Genomic DNA, 25,622 nt, shown 5'->3' with positions numbered 1-25,622 from the left:
AAACAAGAAAATCTGTGTTTTTAGCTCAAGAGGGCAAATTATCTTTGTTCTCATAGGTAAGGTTTCAGAATGGGCAGCAGGTAATACTTTTTCTGTTTTCCAGGCAGTGTCTACCCACCCTTTCCCCGTTTTGTGTACACAGTTGGAGTCTGATAGTAGTTTAGATGCTGTACAGTCTTGCTACAATAATGGGGATCGTTTTTGTGAGCGAAAGTCAAGGATGCCAGGATGACTTTTCTGCTAACATTAACCTGTTTGTTTCATTTGCTTTACTGCAACATTTCTGTGCTATTTCCTTCACTTTTATGTCCTGGTTGACTCAACAGTAGAAAGCTCTGCCATCTCTGAAATGACACTTTGAAGAAATATTTTAATTTCTCTTCACAACTTCATGCTCTTACTGATACCTGTAAGACTATAGCTTTAAACAAGGTCATTTTCTCTTAAGCATTTACTTAGCATTGACTGATGGTAGCCATTTGCTTTTCTTTTAAACTATAATAGTTATTTAAATAATCAGCCAATAATTAAACAGATTGAGATAATAGCCCTTCTGCCATACATCTAAGCATGGCAGTCCACTCACCTGAACAAATGAAACAGAGAAATGTAAAAGACACTTGTAACCTGTAGCTCTTTATTGAATTATTTATTCCACATGAGCCAAACTTAATTAGCGAGGCTCTCCTTTTTCATCTTTCTAATATAGTCCTCAACTTGGTGCAGAAAGGCAAGTCTGAGACTGTTTAGTCAAGCAAAACTGAAGGCACAGGGCTTGAAAGCTTTTAGGTAGATGTTAAAGAAATCAAGTTGAGATGAGGAAGGATTTAAATAAAAAATTGAAAATCTGTATCTTGGCACATTATACATTTGTTAGATCAGTTATTCCAACTACCAGTTGTAATAATTTTGACATTGGTGAATATAAAAAGGTTAACAGAACTCTCAGAAACTGGTTAAAATGTGTTGGGCAGGTAAATGTATTTCATCTTTATCTCCAGTGTTGGCTTACCCACATACAATGCTTCAAACTGTACTACCGAGAAAGAACTTTATCAATTTTGTAATGTCTACGTGGTGAATTGTATTCCACTAAATCCTGTTATTTAGAGAGTTTTGAAAATTTGGTACCTACTGACATAGGTTTTCTTTTAGTTTTTTTCTCTCTGTGTTTCATTTCATTTTGGATAGTTTCTAAAATTGACGTCTTCAAATTTATTAATCTTTTTTTCTTTAATAGTTTTTAATCTGCTATTAATCCAATCCAGTGTAGTTTTCATCTCAGACATTGTGTGTTTTGGTTTTTTTTTTCATCTCTAGAGGTTCAGTTGGGGTCTTTTTAAATATCTTCCATGTCTCTCCTTAACGTGCTTATGCTTTTCCTCTACCTTCTTGAACACATGGTATCTGATTATATTAGCTCTTTTGATGTCCTTACCTACTTGATTCTACATCTGTGTCATTTCTGCACCTGCTTCTATTCATTGATTTTTCTCTTCATTATGGATCAGTCATATTTTTCTGCCTCTAGTAATTTTTTATTGCATGCCAGACATTGTGAATTTCTCTTTGTTGATTGCTAGATATTTTTGTATTTCTTTAAATATTCTTGTGATTTATTCTGGGACTGTTACTTGGAAACAATCTGAAGCTTGCTTTTTTAAGCTTTGTTAGATGGAAATAGAGTAACCTTTAGTCTAGAGCTAATTACTGAGGCAGTACCCTTCTAAGTACTCTACCTGGTACCCCACTCTGGCTGGTATGAACATGAACTATTCCTGGTCTGGGTAAGCTCTGAGGATTATTCCCCCTGCTGCTTTCCAGTGGTTCTTTTACCCGAAACATCGGGTAGTTTCTGCACACCCATGCACTCAGAATCCTCTGTAGGTCTTTGTACAATTTTTTCATTTTTGTGTAGCTTTCTCCTCTCCAGTATTCTGCCCTGAGAATTCTAGCCACCTTGGCCTCACTGAATTCTCAACTCTGTCCCCTCAATTCAGGGAGACTTCCAGGCTCAGTTTCGGATTTCTCCTCCTTGCATTGCAGCCTGGAAACTCTCTTATGGCAGTAAGTTGGGGCAGTCACAGTCCTCACTTCTTTTGTGTCTGTTTTCTTCGCAGGGGGGTGGGGGGTAGTGGGTGAGAAGTACTCTGCCTATTGTTCATTGTCTGAAAACCAGTTTCATATATTTTGTGTGTGTCTGAAGTTTTTTAAGACAGGAGGGTAAATCCGATTCCTATTACTCCATCTTGTCTACAATACTTACTTAAAAAAAAAATCTATGAAAACATTAGTTTTTTGTTGAGGAGTGTGGCCATTTAGGAAGTATTCTTAGTCCATGTGACATTTGTTACGTTACATGCTTAGGTGTTCAGATCCAGCTTTCAAGTCACCTGTGCTCCTTTTTTTATTGGGGTTTTTTCAAGGTTCTAATATTGAAAAATCTGTGAAAGACCTCCAGCGCTGCACAGTGTCTCTTGCACGATATCGAGTTGTAGTTAAAGAAGAGATGGATGCTTCCATTAAGAAAATGAAACAAGCTTTTGCTGAATTGCAGAGCTGGTAAGTTAAGTTGCTTTTGATATCAGTAGCACAAAAATGATCGTTTAAAAAAGATGGTTAGTCATTCACCAAATTCTTTAATTCCAAACTCTTAACTACTCTACATAGTGGAGAAAGACTTAAAAATCCTATGCTATGTTTAGCTTTCTGCTTCATTCTACTTGTGGTCACAGTGTGGGAATGAGTGGTGGAGAGAACACATAATGCTTTAGGAATGGGCCTAAATTAATATTAACATTGTTCGGAAAGGGACAGATAATTAAAGAGTAGGTCATGCATCCTTACATTAGGGTCTGTCTTTTAAACGAGGAATCTGTAACCAATGACATGATGTTTTTGAACAAAGTTATAAAGTAGAAAAGATGTCTTTGTTTTCCTAATGCATCCCACCCTAATGGTCTCTTCTGTGCCCTATTATTAATCATTGATTTATTTTAATTTTATGTTTTTTAAGCTTGTTTTTAAAAATTCTATCTTAAAATATATGTGTTCTGTAGGGGAAATAGGGTTTAGTAGTTAAAGAGGTTTGAAAATACTTAAATTTTTTTTTACTACTGGACTTCTTAATGCCTTTTCAGTGCTAATCTGCATTGTGAATTTACAAGAGGGAGCTATTTATCGAATATATTTGATTATAGATTAGAGAATCTTTGGGAGGAGAAATATATTCTAATTTTTTTCTAGAACACTGAAGCTGTTTTAACTATTAGATAGTAAAGTGGTAACTAATTTTTAAACCATAACTCCTTTTGGGGGGGTATTTGCATTTTATAAGGGACTTCTTTGAAAATGGAAAAGACCTAAGGACCAAATTAAGTAAAATGATAGGAAGACAAGCAGCTAGGTTGATATTTGGGGATTTAAGACTGTCCATCCTGCTTACTTGTAAAACTTGCGTGGACCTGAAATGTGAGAGGAAGTTTTCATGAATAGGGAGGACCTGCACCACTCTTCCTCCCAACCATCCATCCGTTTTCTTGCCTGTCTATGGGCTGTTTCCTGAGGTCATATTCAGCCATGTCTCTGTTCACAAACTTAGTCTGGTCACTTCATGCCACAGCAGACAAAAGATAGAGGGAGTGTGGGTAGCCTCAGTCCTCCTGTTTTGTGGAATTGAAGAAGGGAGTGAATTAACAAAGATGTAGAATAAAGCCTCCAGAAAGTTGCTGACCACTGCTTTTATCATTTGCAAAGTGTAGAGTGGTCCACGAACCAAAAAGTACTTTTAGGATAGATAATTCATCTGCTAGTCTACCCATGCTTTGTCCTGAATCCCAAGTTTCCCCTTTCAGGTTTTATAGCTAGAAATTCAATGTCATATCTTCAGTTTTTCTTCTATACATTTTTGCTCTAGCCAGATTACTCGTCTCAAAACTTAACGTACACATTTCCTCTTCCATATACTAGTTAAGGCCATTTTTCCAGCCTAATAATGCTCTCCTATATTTTCTGCTTATCTAAATCCAACCAATTCTCCAAAATTCACCTTTAATAAACTAACTTCCCCTGGAAATTTTTCTAGGTAGCTGATTTCTCCTCTTCCTGACCCTCTGGGAGAAAGCCCCGTGCCCTTTGCTCTGGATTATTATCGTATCAAATATTGTTGGCTCAAGAAAAGAATAAAGAGCTAAGAGTAGAGCATCACAACTTTGCCTTGACAAACCTCCGGTCTCCATGATTATTTAGTGTACTGATTACTTAGCCACAGGATCTGATTCCATTCAGAACCAGCCTGAACCAGGAAGTACAGTTCCGGGAGAGAGATTTGTGAGTCCTTGTTGACTTGGAACCCAGTCAGGGGGAGCCTCCTTTAATAAATGACAAATGAAATGGTTTCCTGCCTAGAAACTGTGTATTTAGGATTGATTAGCAGGCGTAGAAACCAGGTCAATTTAACTTGAGGAAAGACATTACCTGCCCTTTCCTGCTGGTGTAAAGCCTTCTCTCTGGATGATTGGGTTTTTAAACTGGCTTATTTCAATGCCCCTGTAATTTCTACGTCAAGATATAATTGGCAGGTGAGCTAACTCCCTTTGGCACTGAACCAGAGCTTGGAGTTAATGTCACTTAAGAAGCCATTTTTTGCGTTGGTTACAGTATAAAAGAAAAGAAAAGCGTTCTAACAAATTTGCAACGGTAAGATTACATTACACCTGACGGGGCATTAGGGGAATTATGCCGATAACTGCTTTCACATCGAGGCCAAATGAAAGCTGACATTTACCTGTGGGAAGGTAAAAGCAGAGGCGTCCCAGGATGTAAAACGTCAGATCTGTTCTTACTGGTGATCCAGTAATAATCATCTCTAGACCCAGGTTTACTTTTCTTGTTAATTAATAAAATTTGTCTGACACATTGGAGCTCCTAGCTGACAAGTTTAAGGCTGTTAAGGAGTAGGGTATGAAGTAGAACATGAGGCTGGAGTGTGTAAACTACTTCGGACAGTTGTCATAATATGTGTCGGTGAAAGGTGCCAACAAAATACACACTCAGCCTGCCTTTTAAATAAAATTTCTGTTTTATTGAAAGTCAAAAGGTACTTACTAAAAGGAGAAAATGGGTAATAAATTTGGGATTCTACAGCACATAAAGTCAATGTACGCCTGTGCTTAAGACTGAAGTTTTTCCTGGCTGATTCCTCATTCACCTTAGAAAAGTTATTTCCTTTTATTTGAGCTTCTCTTTTCTTCTTATAATAAACTTAACAAAGGCTTTTAGATCCTTAAATGTAAAGCCCATCTATAGAGATGCTGAAAATTTAGAAAATAATTTTATGAATGAAAGCACTTTCAAAAATGTCTAAAAACCATAGAAATAAAGGAATGGGCTACTGTTATAATGTGTTATCAGAAAGGTACCTAGCACTCTTTAGTTTTAAATTATTCTTCAGTTTTCACATGTTTAGTACATTGATATCTTATTTCTACTAGTTGCCTCCATGGTTCTCAATGTTCTTTGATTTAAAATTCTAACCCTTTTAACCATCTGTGAAAATAACTAAATAACATACGAAGATTACTTGACAGTACCAAACATGTTCAATCATACTATCTGATTTATTCATCCAGATTTCTGTCCTGTGCAGAGGGAACTTTATATTTTACTACTACTATTAAAAGGAATTTGAGTCTTAGGTTAAGCTATTTGCCTAACATGACATCGTAAGTTGCAGACTCAGTATTTGAATCTGTGTGTTCTGACTCCCAGTAACCTATGCTCTTCATCCCACCCATCACTGATGGCTCACTTCCCCACTAAAGCTTGAGAAGAAGGCTAGAGACTCTTGGTGCATATCTCATATGTTATCTCCTCCTCAGCTTAAAGGCTGTGTAACAGAGACACCCCACTGCAGGGAATTTAGGGACTAAGGAATTCAGTTGTTATAGAATAGGGTTAGAATGAAGAGGACCAGGATTTTGACTGAGCCTATGAACATCTTTAAAGGATTTTTTTAGTTCAATAAAACAAAACTATAAGAAGGACCATTCCATCCAAAATATTTAATGTTCTTTTTATGTTGTAATTCATAAGGGCCTAAATCACTCTTCTTAAGTCACAATTTGGAGTGACTTGCAATTCAGTTATTCTTCAGGTCAGATCTTAGTTGTGGGAAAGGCATGAAGATTTTAAGAGAAAGGTTACTGTGGAGGGGGTCAATTAGAAAAGATTTCTGGGAGGAAATGAATCATTATCAAGCCTTGAAAACGCATGGAATTTACACTGGCAGAAAGGGCGGGGATCCTTTAAGAGATATGATATAAGCGAAGGCATAGAAGGGACATGTAAGGACTTCACAGTGTAGCTAGAGCTAAGGGGCAATAGTTGAAAGTAGTGAGAGATAAGTCAGAGGCTAAAGTAGAAGGAGAGCGTTTGATGAAGGAATCTGAATTTTGTTTTTCTTTTTTTTAAAGTTTCCTTTATTCCCTCTTATTTTTACTATATTTCCCATAATTATAACAATTGTTTTTAAAAAATAGAAGTCATATAACTCTACCACCTTAACACATAATTAATTTTTTATTTTTTGTGTTCCCTTATCTATAAGCATGCGTAATCTTAATAGATATAATCATAGTGAGATTGTAGTTTTGTAGTGTATTCTTTTCACTTAAATTATCTTTGATTCACCTCTTTATAACTGCCTGCACTGTGTTAGTATGTGTATGTGTTTATTTAAGAATTTCTAGGGACTTCCCCGGTGGTCCAGTGGTTAAGGCTTCACCTTCCAATGCAGGGGGTGCAGGTTCGATCCCTGGCAGGGAGCTAAGATCCCACGTGCCTCACGGCCAAAACGCCAAGACATAAAACAGAAGAACAAATTCAATAAAGACTTTAAAAATGGTCCACATTGGAAAAAAAAAAAGAAGAAAAAAAGGGACTTCCCTGGCGGTCCAGTAGTTAGGACTCTGCGCTTCCACTGCAGGGGGCACAGGTTCAATCCCTGGTCCAAGAACTAGCATCCTGCATGCTGTGAGGCGTGGCAAAAAAAAAGAATTTCTAGACAGTGGATCTGGAACGTATAATGATTTACCAGAGTAATATGAGGGCATTTTACTAAACATATTCTGCTGAAACTGAGAAATCAACATGAGTACAGAAATAAGAATAATTGCTATTGCCATTTATTGAGGTATTATTGTATGTCAGAAACTTTTATGCACAATATCTATATATAACAATATCATTTGTAATATTATACTCATTTTATAGATGAAAAAATGGGCACAGAAAAAAAATAATTTGCCAAAAGTCATACTTGTTATTAAGTGATACTTTTCCACTATATCATGCTTCCTTTTTTGTGTCTTACCAGGTATCTCTGTTTGCCTTTATTTTTTCAGTCTTTGCCTTCCTAGTCCATATATGTCTCCCTTTAGACGTTGCTATCATATCCAGAGAGAAGGTTCAAAAAAACAAGTCCTGGTTTAGGATCAAGTCAGCCACTCGTTATGTGTCTTAACACTCCAACTATTTTTCCTTACCAACTAGAAACTTGAACAATGAGCTCCTTGGTAATCTAGATTGCTACTGTTTCTTTTTCCCAAAACATATTGTAAAATATCATCAAATCATATGGTCTCTAGTATTACTGTAGAATCGAGATGCTTTGACCACTGGAGAAGAACAGAAAGAAAGGTTTTCCATTAAGGGCCTGTCCCAAAAGAACAGCTTATATCCACATTCTAACGTCTTAAAAGCTACTTGAGATTCTTGAAATATGAAAATTACATTACATGCTTTGTAAAGGCCTCCTAACAAAGAGGAACCGAGTTTTCATAAGATTCAAATTTGATTTAATAAGCTGATTCTTTCCATTCATTTTACCCCAATTGTTCAGCTCAACAAAATGACCTGGCTGCCTAACTGGTGTTTTTTGTTTCTATTTTGAGCCCAGATGTGTGTACCATACTCATAAAACCAGTGCTGGGAATACGGCGTTTTATGAAACACTTGAAGCATCATTAATTCTCTGCTCACAAAAACTACTGAAAATTCTCTTTTTTGGTGGTTTTATCTGAGAAGGGAGAAGTGTCTTCAGAGAAATAAAGGTGTTTGCATTGGCTTGGCTTTGCTTGGATTTCTGCTTTAGTGGAATTAGAATAAATAGGTTTTAGGTTTTCAGCAAATAAAATCAAGTTCAAATGTTTTGTAAGAACATTATTGAGTGGTTTGGAGTATAAACGCTTGAAATAATTAGTTGGCTCAGGAATTGCCGGAGTCGTTTCTATTATAACATTGTTTTCTAATGCAACAACCATAAACAAATGGCAGTTCACAGTTTTTTGGTACCAAGGAATTACTGAAGACAATAGCTTTAATCAATAAGCTACATGTTAAGTATATTAATTAAAGGGCTTGTTTCAAATGATGGATATATAATGTATCTTAGAGATATTAATGGTGATGCTACGGGAACAACTACTCTGACCAACTAAATTACGCAAAAGCTTTAGAGTAAGTTGAGGAAATGTGAAGATGGTAAAAAGTCTTGGTAAGGAGAGAAGGAAATAGAGAACATTCAGACATTTACCAGTCTTTTTCCTTAACAGTGACAAGACATCCAAAACCATCTTTCATGGTCAAAGAAAGGATATGGAAATTCTCTATGCTGTATGAGGCCCAGGCTTAATAAGACCTAGTGTCTTTCTAAACAGAGTCCCAGCAATATTTAGTGGATTTTCATTATCAGTTTCTGAGTCCAGTGTTCTCAGATGCTCATCATCATGTATTTCCATTCAGGAAAGCCTTGACAGAACAGTTGCAAGCTTAGTACCCTCAAGTACTGAGTAAGAAAGGTAACAGAAAGTCTGGCAGTCTGAATGAGCCTTTCATCACTCTCTGAGAGGACTCATTGCTTGTAGCTATGGCATCTGAAAACTGTTACCTCAAACCACAGGTACTTTTGAATCTCTTGGCCACAGATCCATACTGGGACCGCCATACAGCTTAGAACAGGTGGAAACTTTAGCTTAAGTTTCCTCATTGTCAGAAAGTTGTATTACAGTAAATTACTATTTTTAATTGTGAAAAATGCCTCTGCTATTTATCTTATGCTTAGCCTACTTTCCACCTTTGCACTCTTCTCACCTTCTCTGTTTATTTTGTGATGTGCATGTTTCCGCACGTAAACTTTCAATATACAGAAAAGTTGAAGGGATAGTACAGTGATCGGTGTATTTGCTGTGTGTGTGTGTGTGTGTGTGTGTGTGTGTGTGTGTGTGTGTGTGTGTGTTTTGGTGGAACCATTTGGAAGTTGCAGACATAACATGGCCATCCCTAAATGCTTTAGCATTAATTACCTAAAATACAGTTACTCTTCTACACAACTGTAATACATTATGTGATGTACTTTTAAGAAAGTTCTTAATAGTGTTTTGTGTTGGTGTCAGCCTATCTTTAGTGACGCTCTCAGCTAGGAATGCCTGGGGGCACTCACCTGGGCCCCTATGAGCCAGTGTTGTGGCGGACTGACCCTTGTGGTTCTTACGATTGCCACATGCACCTCAGCAACAACTCTCAGGGCATTTTAAAGAAAAAAACAAGGTTTATTACTCACAAGTCGTGGAGGCTACATGGCATGCCTGGAACCACACAGCAAAGTGTGCCTAAGGAGAGTACAGACCTGGGGTCATGCCTTTATTGGGGTTGAGGGTGGGGTGCCTAGGGTTTTGCGGGTTCTTTATTAGTAAATTTAAAACATAAGAGCAAGAAAGCATGGGAAGGAAAAGTAGGATCACTCCAGTGGGTCAGTTATCTGGGTCTCCCAGGGCCTTCTAAACGGGGAACCTCATAGGTGGGGTAGCCTGGCTCTTTATGAATGTCGGCAACCGAAAGCTTAATGTTGGGCACTTACATTATAACCAAAAAAGCTAATCGTCGGGCACTTACACTACATATGATTTAACATTTATTCATTTTTCCATTTTAAAGACTTGTAAAAAATTTAATGAAAAATTGCCAAGATTCATCAGGCTTTTCTCTGAGAAAATATCCCAACAGTTAGCCAATAGATTCCTCTGTTTACAGCTTGGCTGACATCACAGGACCTTTCAGTAGGTGTTATCAATAGATGGTAACATGACAAACAAAAAGAAATAGAAGTGCTTACTGCTTTTCAGTGTTTTTTTTTGGCATGAAAGGGTAAGCTTTTGTTTCGTTTTTAATTGATGTGGTCATATGGTTGCTCACACACTGCCCTGTGAATTTCTTAAGAAATGAGTTATTCAAGAGACAAAGGTTATGTAAATGGTGCTAATCATTCTTGCAGGGAAAAAAAAGTACCATCGCGATGTAGTAGCTCATACTGACACAAAAAAGTCTTATTGTGACAGTGCAGAACTTTTTTCCTTGCTGAAAACGTATCATGTGACATTCTACTTTTTCATAATAAGGGTTGTTAAGCTGCAAAAGTCTTACTTGTTTGCTGAGCTCTTTTAATAAACATTTTACAAGCTTTGTCAGAGACAAATTTGTCATCTGATGGACACAGTGTGTGCATCTTAAGGTGATTCAACGACAGAAGAGGTAATGATAGACTCGAAGCCTGGTAGCTCCTGTCTCAGATGTGCTTCTGTTTTGCCTTTTAGGTATTCCAAATGCTGCTAGAGTTCTTGGAGCAAAATATTTGCCAAGGTTTGGGGAATGCTTTCTTAGCAAAAGTATTGCTACCCTATCACAATAGTTGTATCTTCTCTCTAGTCTGGTGCTTTGGGATTAATAATGCCAACCAAATTTGTTTCTTTACAAGTCTGTGTATTAACATCATGCATAATGATTATCAAACCTGTGTTCTCCAGCACTTCACTGTAACAGATTTTGCTCCTTGAGGAAATGTCCCTGCCTTATACTTTTTTGTATATCTCACTATAGTCTCCATATTAACTACTTTGTGCCAGCATAACAACATATTGAGCTAAATTGAATTAGACTGTGTGTGTCTATATGTGTGTGTGTGTGTGTGTGTGTATATATATATATATATGCATATGTGTGTGATTAGTTTTACAACCAGAAACAAGAGGAGAACTTTTATTAATGCTGTAGTTATATTCCCATCAAAAGGAGAAATTAGAATGAATTTCAAATATGAAGAGATTTGGAACATTTCCTGTGTGTGCAGGTATTAAAGTTTTAGTTTGGTGTTTTTGTTTTTGGGGTTTTGTTGGTTTGCCACCGCTAAGCAAAACTGATATGGTAAGGAAAATTATTTTCATCCAGAGGTTTAATCCTAGGGCAGCCTATTATTTCTTTATATGTTCGCTGAAGGTGGTGGGCTCTTACCTAAGAACATAGAAAAGCTTTCCCATACAAACCATTTACATTTGCAGTGGAGAAAATTCTAATTGACCGTTTAATGTTCTTTTTCTGTAAAAAGCCTTCCAGAAACCTTTGATTCCGTCTTTTCTGGATTACTATTAAACGTTTACCTGAAACCGGCACAGTATATGTATGTCTTTTAACTACTCTGCATTCTTAAGACTAAAGCACCAGTGGATTTGGTGCAACTGTGCTAAAATGTTGAAGATCTATAAATCCTAATCGTGGGTAAATTTATCCTGCCCTAGCAGGAGTATTGCCTGGTAAAAATTCATTAGAAGCAAAGCTGTCCAATTTTATAGACCAAAATATAAAATAAAAAGTATGCACATATGTAGAAATATGTAATTTCCATGAGGACTTCCGCTTTAGCACAACTTACCAAGAAATGTTTTGTAGCTTGCTACTGCCATCTACTGGTTCTCAACTCTTAGATGAGTAGCTACTGGTTTACTGTAATATAGAGAAATAAAAGGGAATTAGGTTTCTTTATTGGAATCTTTCAAACAGTCTTTGCTGAGGGTGAGATAGGATTTTCATGTGGTATATACAGTGTTTATTTTGTAGTATGCTTTTAGGGAACAAACTCATAAGTCTTTCTCCACTATTAACAATGTGCTGTGTTCCTGTTTGAGTTTCTGATCAAACCTTTTTTCCCTTTGTCATCCCTTCCTAGTTTAATGGATCGAGAAGTGGCATTGCTTGCTGAAATGGACAAAGTGAAAGCTGAAGCAAGTAAGACTGATCTTTATTAAAGCTGTTACCTGCCTCTCAACCCCCATAACGAAAGCTCAATATAGATGCCACAATAAGAGTTTATATATTTGGTTAAACAGTCTTGAGCAGTTGTACCATGCTGGCATAGGAATCCTTTCAGGTGAAACAGCTTGACAAGAGCCTGTTTTTCAATATTGCCAAATTTTAATATTTTGAATACAGAGTTCAGAGACTACTTCATGGTGTCTGCCACCACAGCACCAATTAAGGGAATTAAGGAAAATAAAGTATCTTGCAGGTGCCTGGGTTTTACTTTGTTTTTTCCTCCAGTGATTGAACAATTCCATTGGATTTTTTTCTACTTGGAAAAAAACCTTTGGCATAATCAGAGGAGACGTCACCAGGTTGCCTACAGTTAGTGTATACATTCCTGTTGTTACCTCTCTCAGAACTTCCTTTGTTTTCTCAGGGTGTAGAAACCTCACTCAGTGTCTGTTATCATTGGGTAGGGAAAAAGTCAATTAATTGAAGGTTCAGGATACCCATGACGAGGGTTCTTTGAAAGCTTACTAAAATGGAGTCTGGAGGAATAGTCTAACTTGGATAATTTGTGGGGTTTTATACAGAAGAACGAGATATCTGTTTTCTGTCATTTCTATTAAGGGTTAGGTTAAAGATACACAGTTATATGAAAAGAAAGGAATGCCAACTGCACCTTGTACAATGGCATTGATTTGGGACTTTTCAACAGTTTTTCCTTCGTGCATTGAATGCCAGATTTGTAATTAGGAAGGTTGTTTCTTTTAACCGACTCTCAAACTGGTGAGAATGGAAATAGGTTGAGATGATGACTCACAATTAAATCATTTGTGTCTGTGGTCATGGGCCAGAGGAGGCAGCTTTGAAGCACTGAGCTGAGTTCAGTTTTGATCCATTTTAATGAAATTTTAAGTGTATAACAGAGATGCTATCCATTGTTTTTCAGAGGTGAGATTTCATTTAAATTGAGTGGTATATCCTGAAATTTCCGGTGACAGTTTCAGTCCATTCTTGTACCTGTGTGTTCTCTTTTTGAAATTGAAGTTTCAGAGAAAATAAAATTAGTAAGAAGACATAGCCCCTAAAAAAAAAAAAAAAGACATAGTCCTTACTGTTGAGAAGAAGGTGCTTTTTTTTTTTTTTTTTTTGCTACATTGGGTCTTTGTTGCTGAGCGCGGGCTTTCTCTAGTTGTGGTGAGCAGGGGCTACTTTTCATTGCCGTGTGCGGGCTTCTCATTGCGGTGGCTTCTCTTGTTGCGGAGCACGGGCTCTAGGCGCACGGGCTTCAGTAGTTGCAGCAGGTGGACCCTAGAGTGCGTGGGCTCATTAGTTGCGGTGCTTGGGCTCCAGGGCGCGTGGGCTCAGTTGTTGTGGCTCGCAGGCTCTAGAGGGCAGGCTCAGTAGTTGTAGCGCACGGGCTTAGTTGCTCCACAGCATGTGAGATCTTCCCGGACCAGGGCTTGAACCCATGTCCCCTGCACTGGCAGGCGGATTCTTAACCACTGCACCATCAGGGAAGTCTGAAGGTGCTTTTTAAAATACATCTTTTATAGAAAATTTTGAACATATTTCAAATAGAGAGGCTAATATAATTAACCCCCAGCACCCAGCCTCAACCAGTTATCAATTCATGGTCAATCAATTATCAAATACAGTCCACCCCTCTCATGCTAAAAATCCTAGTTCTCAATGACACTAATGTAATTACTCATTTACCAATAATATCAAAAAGATGTTTCTTTTCTTTACACATTATAGTTTATTAATTATATGTTCATAGTACTTCACAGTTGAGAATTTTTTCACACTCATTCATATGTTATGTTAATATCAACCTTATGGGAGAGTTAGGTTTTTGGATTTTATTTTGTTTTATTTTTTTCATTTCATAAACGAAGAAACAAGTTCCTTGGAAAAATGTGAGTTGTCCAAGGTCATATAATTAGGCCCTCTGAGTTATATGATATGTGTAGAAATCTTTACTTGACACATCTTGAGATCTGTAATTTTATCTTAGAATCCTAGGATGCTGGAGCTGAGAGAAAGTGAATTTGATACAAATGGCAAATAGGTTTTATCTTGGGAGCCAGACCAACAGATCATTTGTATTTGTTGGGCCTTTGTATTGAGAAACTTTTGTATGCGTGTTCCTAACTTATTGGGAAAGTGTGCCCTTATCGGTTAACCAGACATGGGCATGAGCAGCCCATGGGTGGCATATATGTGGCAAATTGGACTAAGTAAACTTGCTAAACACATTCAGCTCTACACCTGATGTAGCTCTTTAAAAATTCTATTTTTTTCTCACGTAAATTTGGCTAGTTTCTCAGTAGGTTACAGGATTCTGTGTATAAGTTAGGAATTGAGTTTGACTGCATGCCACAGAATGGCCTAAAGAAATGTGAGCTTCTTTTTGTCTCATGAAATGAAAGGTCCAGAGGTAAGCAGTCCAGGGCTGTAGGGCATCTCCAAAATGATATGAGGGGACTTCCCTGGTGGCACAGTGGTTGAGAGTCCGCCTGCCGATGCAGGGGACATGGGTTCGAGCCCTGGTCTGGGAAGATCCCACATGCCGCGGAGCAACTAAGCCCACGCGCCACAACTACTGAGCCTGTGGTCCAGAGCCCGCGAGCCACAATTCCTGAAGCCCGAGCACCTAGAGCCCATGCTCTGCAACAAGAGAAGCTACCACAATGAGAAGCCCACGCACTGCAACGAAGAGTAGCTCCCGCTCACCGCAACTAGAGAAAGCCCGCACACAGAAACAAAGACCCAACGCAGCCAAAAAAATAAAATAAATAAACAAATGAAAATTCCTCCTTCAAAAAAAAAAAATGCTCTGGGTAACAAAGCAAATTTTAACCTTCCTTAGATTAAATATTAGCATTTATCCATCTCTGTTAGTGTAAACCTTTTAATGCTTTCAAAATATAAGAACTCAGGGAAAACTCTTGAGTTTTCAGATGAAACACACAAATAAGGCCAATTATCAGTTAAGTCTACAAAACGAAAAATGGCATTTAAACGCACAGTGGTGTCTAGATATCCTTGATACTACTATTTAAATAAATAAGAACTAGGTTTCGTGCAATTACAGCTACTAAAGTTAAATCAGAATAAAAACCAAGTCCTGGGCTTCCCTGGTGGCTCAGTGGTTGAGAGTCCGCCTGCCGATGCAGGGGACACGGGTTCGTGCCCCAGTCCGGGAAGATCCCACATGCCGCGGAGCAGCTGGGCCCGTGAGCCATGGCCGCTGAGCCTGCACGTCCGGAGCCTGTGCTCCGCAACGGGAGAGGCCGCAACAGTGAGAGGCCCGCGTACCGCAAAAAAAAAAAAAAAAAAAATGATATGAGGGACCCAGGCTTCTCTATCCTTCTCCCCAGCCATCCTTACATTGTGCTTATGGTCAAAATATACATCCTACGGCTCTAGTCAGGGAAGGGCAAAATGTTACATGCAGGCTAAGACTCCTTTAGAGAGCTTTCTAGTAAGCCTCGCCTCTGAATTCTGCTTAGATCTCAACGGCCAAACTATACCACATGATACAGTTATGTGTAGCAAAGCCAGGAAATGTAGATTTTTTTTTACCTAAGCACATTGGTACCCAACAACATTAGACTTCTGATAGAGGAGAATGGATATTCAGTCACTAACAGTCTTTGCTACAGTCTACCCCTCAGCTACCCTGCAGTCCTCTTTTTTCCAAAATGAGAACACACTCACCTCCTTCTTGATGGCAACACCTCCACAGTCTCCTCTAGTTCACGTATTCAGCTGAAAGTCCAGGGCTTCTGGGTAGTTTCAGATCTTCCAACAGCTCTGGTTATGGTATATTGTGGTCTGGCATCCCATAAACTGAAAGAAACATTATTACATAGATAGGGAGAGAAGAGGATAATTATAGTAAAAATTCCCACTTGGACATGCAATGATCAAAGCTTACTGGACAGGAATAGTAGAGTCCCTGCCCCAGTGGTAGAGAAAGTTCCTTGGTTCATTTGGCAGCCCCTAGATCTGCTTCCTGAGAGAATTTCTTTTGCCCTTTGTCCTCTGTAACCCCTGGCTTCCTCCTCTGAGAGAATGTTTATTGTCTGTCATTCTTCATGGCCATACCTGAGTTACACATCTGGGAGCAAGCCAGAGAAGATGCTTCTTGAAAGGCTGTAAATAATCTAATGTCCATCATTAGGGAACTTGGTAAATAATTGTTGTATATCCACATAGTAGAATACTAGGTGGCTATTAAACAGAGTGAGGGGAATCGAATGTATTACTAAGGAATGAACTTCAAGACATAGTAAGTAAAACTAGCGAAGGTAAAGGAGGGACCATTGTGAGGGGAAAAAAGAGAGAGAGAGATTGTATATGCAGAGAGTATAATGGAAAGTATATATAAGAAATTGTTACCAGTGGTTTCCTCTGGAAGTCAGAAGTAGGAGGGACGGTTTTATTTTTCATTTTATACCCATTTATTCTAGATGTATTCTTTACCTTGTGCATATTTTTGTTTTAATTTGTATGCGTCTTGATAAAATTTTTTTAAGTGGGAAGAGGAGAAAGAGAAATGACAAGTGATGTATGAGTCTTTATGATTCATAAAAAGCATTTACCATGTAAACTGCCTTCAGAGTCCCTCAAGAAGGTGGAAACTGGACCTTTGGTATTTTCACTTTCTGGATGGGTGGGCAGCTAAGCCTTTGGCTGTCCAAGTACATACTGCAAGGCCTATACTTCTAGTTCTTCTTTGTCCTATTTAGCAGACCGTAAGAGTCATGCTCCCTTTCCTCTACAGTGGAAATTTTGCTCAGCCGTCAGAAGAAAGCCGAACTTCTAAAGAAGATGACTGATGTGGCTGTTCGGATGTCAGAGGAGCAGCTGGTTGAGCTCAGAGCTGATATCAAGGTAGAACCTCCTTCTCCTTTCTGCCTTTCTTCTTACCCTCAGGGACTAAAGTAGCAAATCTCCATAATTCATGGCTGTATCTAATATATTTAACTCATGATCTCCTCTTCCCAAACCTGGCCCTTTTCCTGGCCCTTTCCCTTTCTCTGTAAATGGTACTGTCATCTATCCAGTGTCCAAGCTGGAAACCTTAGGGAATCTCTCCTTTTCCCACAGTTCAGTCTATCAGCAGACCCTGTCCCTTTGACCTTCAGCGCAATCTCGGATCTGACCTTTGCCCTTTGTCTCCACCACCACCATCATGACCAAGCTACAGTGATCTCTTGCTTGCACTTTGTGGTAGCCTCCTAACCGATTCCACTCCTCCTCTTTGCCACTGCCCTGGCCTCCCCAACCCTTCATATCTGTCCCTCGCATTACAGAACCTACTTCAAACTTCCCGTTGCTTTCAGGATAGGCTATAACCCTTAACGGCCTGTAGGGCTCTGTATGGTCTGGCCCTTCTGCCGTGCTTTGCACAGCATCCCCCTTGTCCCCTCTGCTCCAGCCATATTCGCTCTCCTTTCCACAGGCATACCCTGTTCCCTCCTGTGAGGGCTGCTGCACATGCTTTTCCATCTGTCCAGAACATTCTTTTCCCTCCCCCTGCCACTCCCAGCACACATGTCACTCCTGACCTCATCCTTCCTGACTTTCCTGACGTGTCCCCCCTGTTTGTGCCTTCCTAGCACACTTATAATTGTATGTGCATTTGATTAATCTGCCTTTCCCACTCGATAGTGAACTTTACAGTGACAGGAACTGCTGTGTCTCCAGTGCCCTGGCACAATGCCTTGGCACACAGTAGGTGTTCAGTAGATAGTTAAATAGTTGGTTGGTCAGTTCTGATTTTATAAGAGAAAAATGAGCAGTTTGAGGTGTTGATTATATTGTAAACTGTTTATAAAGATTACTTGGATTCCACACTCAGATGTCTTAAATTCTTATATAAAGAACAGTGTTTCTGAGACTAAGATGGGAACGTGAGAGAGGCTGGGTTATTCATGGGTAGTTGTGGACACTGACATTCTAATTAATTGTTTCTAAACCGTGAACTGTATGGCCTTCTCTGCTCCTGTGCCCTAACTCTGCTCTTTCTGAACGTGTGAGATTTATTGCCATATTTAAGAGGAATACATGCTGGGGAGGCTATATAACAGCCTTTGTAAAATAAAAGCATAGATGGAAGATCATCTGAGACCTTACAGGCATCCCTGTTACCATCCTGACCCAGTCTTTCACACAAACCTATGTCGCGTTATTATTCTCTCACTCCTTCCCCTTAGTCTATATTGGGGAGAAATAATGAAATCAACAATGCAAGTTTTAAATTACCGTTTTCTGATTAACTAAGACTATATTGCTAAATTTTATAGAAAGTCTTCCTCGCACTGATGCCAGTCAGTCTCATTCAACTATCTGGGAGAAGCCAGAAACCCCTTTGGAATTAGATAAGAATTCTGGCTCTCACAGGCTTCATCTGTTCCCCTTCCCACGTGGTTGAAGAGCTGCTAGAAATATTTCTGCAGGCTGACTAAGGATCTGTTTCTCTCCACGTTTTCAGTGTACTGAAGTGGGTGCTGTGCAATTTAAATGTCTTATTTCCAGATCATTTTATTTCCGTCATTCCTGTTATGTCTTTGGCTCAGGAAACCCTAGAATGTGTTTCAGAATTAATCTCAGACTGATATTACATGTCTGAAGGCTTTGTTATAGAGATTCTTGTGCTTTCCTAAGTCACAGTATACTCTGCAGCTTTAGGACTTCAAGTCCCAGAGGTAATTTTCATTTCTCCTCTCCCGTTTATTGCTTCTCGGTGCAGCCCGAGGATTCTGATGCACTTGATTCCACCCCTTGAAAATCCAAAGTGGAATTAGGCCACCCCTGGTTAGAGGACTGCTCTGAGTTCAGTTCTTCTAAATTATATCTAGGCCTTTAACTTTTCTTTCTTACTCTCTTGTACGTCTGAAAAAATGATTCCAGACTACCTTAGAAATTGTTTATTGAAATAGACCCCCAGAAGCACTTTATTCCTGACATGTTTCTAGCCCCGCTATTTCTATAGTATAGTTAGTTTTTGACCCAAGGGGATGGTTACTTCTCAGCTCAGTCTGCTTAAAAGGATTAAATTACTTGCAGCACAAACTCTTCTCATTTGCAAAGCTGACTTTTCACATGAATGATTTTCCATCTCAAGAAATTGTTCCTATTACCAGGACTAAAAAATCCTACTGTATAAAGTGGTGAAGTGGGTTTACTAAGGAAGTTTATATTAGAGAACACCAAATCATCTATTTAAATTAAGGAATCATTGTTGTAACTTATGAGCATTTCCGCCGCCTCTGCCTGTGTATAAAATGGAACAATGGGGAGAGTAGCTAACAGTGGAGAGAAAGGTGGTCCTCCATCATGAGTTCCTTCTTCCTCCAGAGTTTCTCTTGATTTACACCTAATGACCATTAGCATTTCATAAAGCTCCCAAATGGACTTACCTTCGGGCCCTTAAGGAAAATGACTGAATTTTGTCCATCACCCAGCATTGGTAATACTATGGCCATGTATGTAATGAACTTTGAAGCACAGAAAGAAAACAATTGAAAGTAATTGTTTCGTCTGTTTATAGCAAGCTATAAATCCCACATATGTTGTTTGTCTCACCTGGAGGCTTTTCTTTGTCTTTTCTCCAGCACTTTGTTAGTGAACGTAAATATGACGAGGATCTGGGACGAGTGGCCCGATTCACCTGTGATGTAGAGACCCTAAAGAAGAACATAGATTCATTTGGACAAGGTGAGGTGCTGAGAGATTCAGGGCGCCGGAGATGGTGATGAGAAGACCACCCTCTACTAACTAGAAACTGAAGTGCCGATTGGCTTCTCCCCTGATTCTTCCTCAGTCCCTCTTGGGTTTTTTTTTTTTTTTTTTTTTTTTTTTTGCGGTACGCAGGCCTCTCACTGTTGTGGCCTCTCCTGTTGCGGAGCACAGGCTCCGGACGCGCAGGCTCAGCGGCCATGGCTCACGGGCCCAGCCGCTCCGCGGCATGTGGGATCTTCCCGGACCGGGGCACGAACCCGCGTCCCCTGCATCGGCAGGCGGACTCTCAACCACTGCACCACCAGGGAAGCCCGCCTCTTGGGTTTTGGTTTGTTTTCTTGTTTTTATGAAAAGGAACTCTGAGATACTTAATAAGTCAGTGGACACAGATGCTTTGAGCTCTGAGGATAGGCATTTTCCAGCTCCCTAGATTTGCAGTCATATTTTTTCATCATTTCCTGCTGAGCTGAGAGGTGTTTGGTATATAGTATAAAGAGCACGTGGCCCTGGAGTCAGACCAAGTTTGAATCCTTGCCTCTGCACTCTACACTGGGCCGCTCATTTTACTCCTCGGTGGAGATAGCAGTACCTGCTTTGCCTAGCGCATAATAGGTGTGTGTGGAGGCGGGGCACGGTGGTGCCTCTGTGGTGAGAGCCTGTAGCGACACATCAGTCAAACCCAGACCCCGAGCTTGGCTCCTACGTTCTTTCTGTCTCGGTGTGAAAGTGAAATAAATGTTGGACCTAGGGCAGTGATTGTGAGTTCAACATTAGCCCAGGCTTAAAGCCAAGGAAAAACATCTATGGGGTACTTTTAGACCGTTGAATTCTGACAAAACTTGAATTGAAAATATTAGTATTTTTCAGCTAGATTGATATTTTGAATTTGGAGTTATTTTTGCAGAAAGAGCCTTGGGAAGATAGATATTTGTTGTAAAGACTAGTTCTGTTCCTATGTAACTCATCTTGCCTCATTCAAATTTTTAAAAAGGAATTTGGCTTTTTATTTAACTTTTTCTTTCTTTTTGAAGTCTGTACTTTAGAATGTTCTTTGCATAGGAAAGCGAACATATGGCCCGTACTATTGTTCCTAGGCTTAGTCAGCCGCTGGAGCCAAAGCCAGGAGTTTAGGTGGTAGGAAACGCCAAGAAGTCATTAGTTGGTGGGGGGATGGACCACTTACAAAGCGGTGGGGATTTGGCAGGAGTGGAGGAAGAGGGCAGAAGGGAGATTTTCCTTCCCGTTACCTATTTCTAAGCTTATCTTTACAAATACTCAGATAGACAGTCCTTTATCCTAAATTGCTCATTGTGAGATGGAGAAATAGGGAATACGTTACCCACCATGCTCTTCTATCGTCTGACCACATATCGCTCACATTTCTGTCTCAGTGTCCCATCCAAAGAACAGCTATTCAACCAGATCTCGATGTAGCTCGGTGACATCTGTGTCTTTGAGTAGCCCGTGTGATGCCTCTGCTGCTTCCTCTTCCACCTGTGCCTCTGCTCCCAGCCATACAAGTGCTAACAAGAAAAACTCGGCACCGGGGGAGACTCTTGCAACCACGGCAAACTCCAGTGGCCGGCCCTACCAGCCTCATCGAGAGGTAACCTAGCTTCCACACTGAGCAACTTACGAAGAAATGCTGCCAGGTTGTCACAGCTTCAACACTGACAGCCCAGTACATTACCTTCCTCTCTTTATGCCCATTCCACACCTATTTTGAATCCCTCCAGCCTCAGTTATTTCCAGAGAAAGCATTTGGTATGTATGTTCCAAATCACCAGCCAGTTTAGATTTCCTGTCGCCGAGACTGCTGACTTTCTGATGTTGGCAGTGATCCTAGCTTTGTAGGTAGTAGTATATTGCCTGGTAATTGGGCACACTGGGAGTCATGTACCCATCTTGAGGTAGAAAAGCACCACTAGAAAGTTGAAGTATAATCCATAGTTTCTTTTCCTTGGGTTGTTTTTTGTTTTTTGTGTTTTTTTGCGTTACGCAGGCCTCTCACTGTTGTGGCCTCTCCCGTCGCGGAGCACAGGCTCCAGACATGCAGGCTCAGCGGCCATGGCTCACGGGCCCAGCTGCTCCGCGGCATGTGGGATCTTCCCGGACCGGGGCACGAACCCGCGTCCCCTGCATCGGCAGGCAGACTCTAAACCACTGCGCCACCCGGGAAGCCCCTTTTCCTTGGTTTGAAGGAGATACGTAAGAGCAGTCCAAGGCAGTGCTGTCCGTAATTCTTCAGACTGGTATTACATTGGAATTGGAGGACAAAAATAAAATGCTATGCCATAAGCTTTCTGGGTTGTAATGTGAAAGGTATGTTAAATGTCACAGCAGCGTGATTTAATCTGTGGTTCACGATATATAGCAGAGTAGATCATAGTGATGTTTATTTTATTATTCCAGATGTTCATTATCTTTACAAATGGCTTATGATCTACAAAATTCAGACGTGTGATAAGATACTTGCCCAACTGAGGGCTTGTAACAACCTCAGAGGATGCTCTTTCCTCCTTTTCTGCCCAGCTAAAGAAAAGCTCTTCAGTGGAGAAGAGCATAGGGCTGAAAGGCAGGGGGTAAAATAGTGAATGATTTATTAATTCTGATTAGTGTCTAGATTGGATTGGCTGATCAAACTCAGAGAGAACTGAGTCCCAAGCCTGGGATACCGCTATTAGGCTTTCAGAATACTCCTCAATAAACTGAACTGGAGCAAACGGGGTGCCCTAACGCCACAGTGCTCTGAACATTGTCTTCTTTTATCCTTAGGTATTGCCGGGGAACAGACGCGGAGGACAAGGCTACAGGCCACAAGGCCCAAAGTCCAATGACCCCACGAACCAAGGACGACATGACAGTGGGGGTCGTTACAGAAACAGCTCGTGGTATTCATCTGGTTCCAGGTACCAGAGCGCTCCATCCCAGGCGCCAGGAAACACTAGTGAACGGGGCCAGCCTCACTCTGCAGGGACCAATGGAATTGGAGCCAGCATGGAGCCCGGCCCACCCAAGCCCGCATTCAAAAAGGGGCTCCCCCAGCGCAAACCCAGGACCTCTCAGCCTGAGGCCGTGAACTCTTGAGGGAGATTCCAGCTGGCCTGTCTCTTCTATCCCACACAATTCAACTTGGTAACTGGACTTTAGGAAACTTGTAGTTAGATTTAATGACAGAAAGAAGTTTGCGCCTTCACTTTTGATGCCATTCTAAATATTTTGGTTCTTCTCTCCTCATTTCCGCTTTACCATTTTTTTTTGGAAGGGAAGCTGTTTTTTCCCTTGACCTTTCCCACTGATATGGATTGATTCTGACTGTTCATCTCCCCCAGGAATCACCGGCACCTGTTGCCAGGTTTCCCAAGGGTACGCAGTGTTCTTCCCAGTACCGCAGGCCTTTCAGGGGCCTGAAGAGGCCTTCCTCAGCAACCCCTACTGTCCAGCCTTTCAGGAGGAGATGGGTCAGGCAGCTGGTCTTGCTGCCTTTCCAGTCTAAGCAGAAGCCACACTTGCCAGTCAGGTTCCCTGTAAACAACAACGTGACCAAGGGAGGCAATGAGGGGGTTGTGTACTGTCCTGGATTAGCCAGAGAAGGGGAAACTGAACTGGTGAAAAGGAAAGAACACTAGGAAACATTTGAGAATCTGCCTGTGCTCCCAGAACGTGCCTGAGATTGACACTCAGATCGGGGTTTCAGCCTCTTGCTTGGCACCATAGCTTAGCCTGCAGTTTCTTCCAAATGCCCCAGCCTTGTTTCCTATTACCTTAGACTGCAAACCAGTCTAGGGAAGTCTATGGGAAAGTAGCATTTAATTAAAGGAAAAAAAAAGTCTTTCTTCGTTTCAGTGTTTGAAGATTTTTGTTGTTGTTCTCCCTCTTTCCTGATTCCTATTCTGACCCTGAACCAAATTTATAGCAATATAATTTGTGTTAATCTAAGGTGTTAACCATCAAAAAATTGCCTCTGTCAATCTTTAGAGTTGAATAAATAAAAACAACTGCATAAACGGTCCCACGTTTGTCTCACAGCAGGAAGTGACTTCATTTCATTACCTCTTTTTCTTTGGGCCTCATGGGGTAGAAGTCACTCGAACAGCTTGTTCGGGGCTTAAATGAGGGTGTCCAATTCCTAAGTCATTTGTCCCCTGCTTACCTTCAGAACCAAATGAAATGTAAAAGCCAGGATGAGCAGATGCAGCGGTTCCTCTTGGGAAGAGGTCTGTAGGAGAGGGAATGGTGACTTTCTGAAGGAGAGCCTACCAGTTCAGAAAACCCACAGCTGCCAACAGCTCACCCAGGCAACCAAAGGTTCTGTCCACACCCCTGTCTTCCACTGCCTGTCCCTTCACAGGAGTAGTGGATATCACAATGTAACGGGGTTCCTGCTTGTAGCAGGCGGTGCTGGTGCCAGAGCGCCACACCCACCCCAGCCTCTATGATTTAATAACAGCAGAGCTTTTTCTTCCCCAGCATTTGTTCTCTCAAGGCTGAAGCCCAGGCTGTAAGTGGCAGTGGTGCAGAACACTTAGCTGCCTCAGGGCTTCCCCTAGCTCTTTGGCTGAAGATGAGCTGCCAGGGTTCAGGTTGGCTGCACAGATTGAGAAAGAAAGAGAGAAAAAGTGTGTGTGTGTGTGTGTGTGTGTGTGTGTGTGTGTCTTTCAGTAAAGAAAACAATAGTCAAGGAGTACTAGGAAGCCATTTTCTAAGGGGCTGGCCACCTCATTTGGGGGAATTTATCCAACATCACCATCAGCCTGCTGTATCAGGAAAAAGCCCTGCTTTTCTGATTAATTGCTTACCTACACTTTATAGGAAATCCAGAGATTGAAGTGGCCTTGAAGAATTATGAGGTCTATGCCCGTATCCAGGTAAGACTGTATTTAACCACCTAAACAGATGGGAAGCCACATGTTTGTCAAAACTGCCTTGAAGTTGAAGTTAAAATCTCCTTATAGAAAAATATTTGAAGACTTTTTCTATGACCACAAAAAGTTTGAAAATTATGACTTTTTTTTTTACACATTGTTTTTAATTACAAAAGTAGCATTTAAAATATCAAATGATACAGAAATATAAAAGGAAAAAGTTAGTTTTCCACTTTTTCATTCTGTTCCTCAGGGGTAATAACTGTTAATAATTTGGCATATATCCTTATAAACCTTTTCAAAGCATATATGTGCTTATACACATAGATATGTAGGCTTTTTTAAAAATAAATTTATTTATTTTTGGCTGTGTTGGGTCTTCCTTGTGGTATGCAGGCTTCTCACTGTGGTGGCTTCTCTTGTTGTGGAGCACGGCCTCTAGGTGTGTGGGCTTCAGTAGTTGTGGCACATGGGCTCAGTAGTTGTGGCACGTGGGCTCAGTAGTTGTGGCTCGCAGGCTCTAGAGCACAGGCTCAGTAGCTGTGGTGCACGGGCTTAGTTGCTCCGCGGCATGTGGGATCGTCCCAGACCAGGGCTCAAACCTGTGTCCCCTGCCTTGGCAGGCGGATTCCCAACTACTGTACCACCAGAGAAGCCTGATATATAGGCTTTTAATTTTTTGTTTTGTTTTTTACAAAAAAGGGAGCATACTATATGCATCCTACAATCCTTTTTTTAGATATGTCTAAACCATAATTCATTTAGGATCTCACGTTGTAGATATTCTCCTAAATTTGCCATTTGACTTTCTTCAGTGAAGAGAAGTGAGATTTACCTTAAGTTTGAACTGTGCAGCTCATTCTTTGC

At 40.4% G+C, this 25,622-nt stretch overlaps 1 protein-coding gene across 2 annotated transcripts in view; it reads left to right on the top strand.

Annotated features, from left to right (window-relative positions):
• SPATS2 (spermatogenesis associated serine rich 2) overlaps positions 1–23,902 on the top strand; it is a 136,203-nt gene extending 112,301 nt beyond the window's left edge. For both annotated transcript variants that reach the window (XM_060166322.1, XM_060166323.1), the window contains exons 8-13: positions 2,427–2,562; positions 12,056–12,114; positions 16,928–17,037; positions 19,764–19,866; positions 21,282–21,496; positions 22,666–23,902. In XM_060166322.1, coding sequence (XP_060022305.1) covers positions 2,427–2,562; positions 12,056–12,114; positions 16,928–17,037; positions 19,764–19,866; positions 21,282–21,496; positions 22,666–22,977 — 935 coding nt within the window. In that variant the 3' untranslated portion in view covers positions 22,978–23,902. The remainder of the gene's footprint in view (positions 1–2,426; positions 2,563–12,055; positions 12,115–16,927; positions 17,038–19,763; positions 19,867–21,281; positions 21,497–22,665) is intronic.
• Positions 23,903–25,622: the final 1,720 nt, after the last annotated feature.

The sequence above is a fragment of the Lagenorhynchus albirostris genome, chromosome 11, assembly GCF_949774975.1.
Source record: "Lagenorhynchus albirostris chromosome 11, mLagAlb1.1, whole genome shotgun sequence".
In the NCBI taxonomy this organism is placed as follows: domain Eukaryota; kingdom Metazoa; phylum Chordata; class Mammalia; order Artiodactyla; family Delphinidae; genus Lagenorhynchus; species Lagenorhynchus albirostris.
Note: the sequence above shows the minus strand (reverse complement) of the source record. Positions and strands in the feature narration are given on the sequence as shown.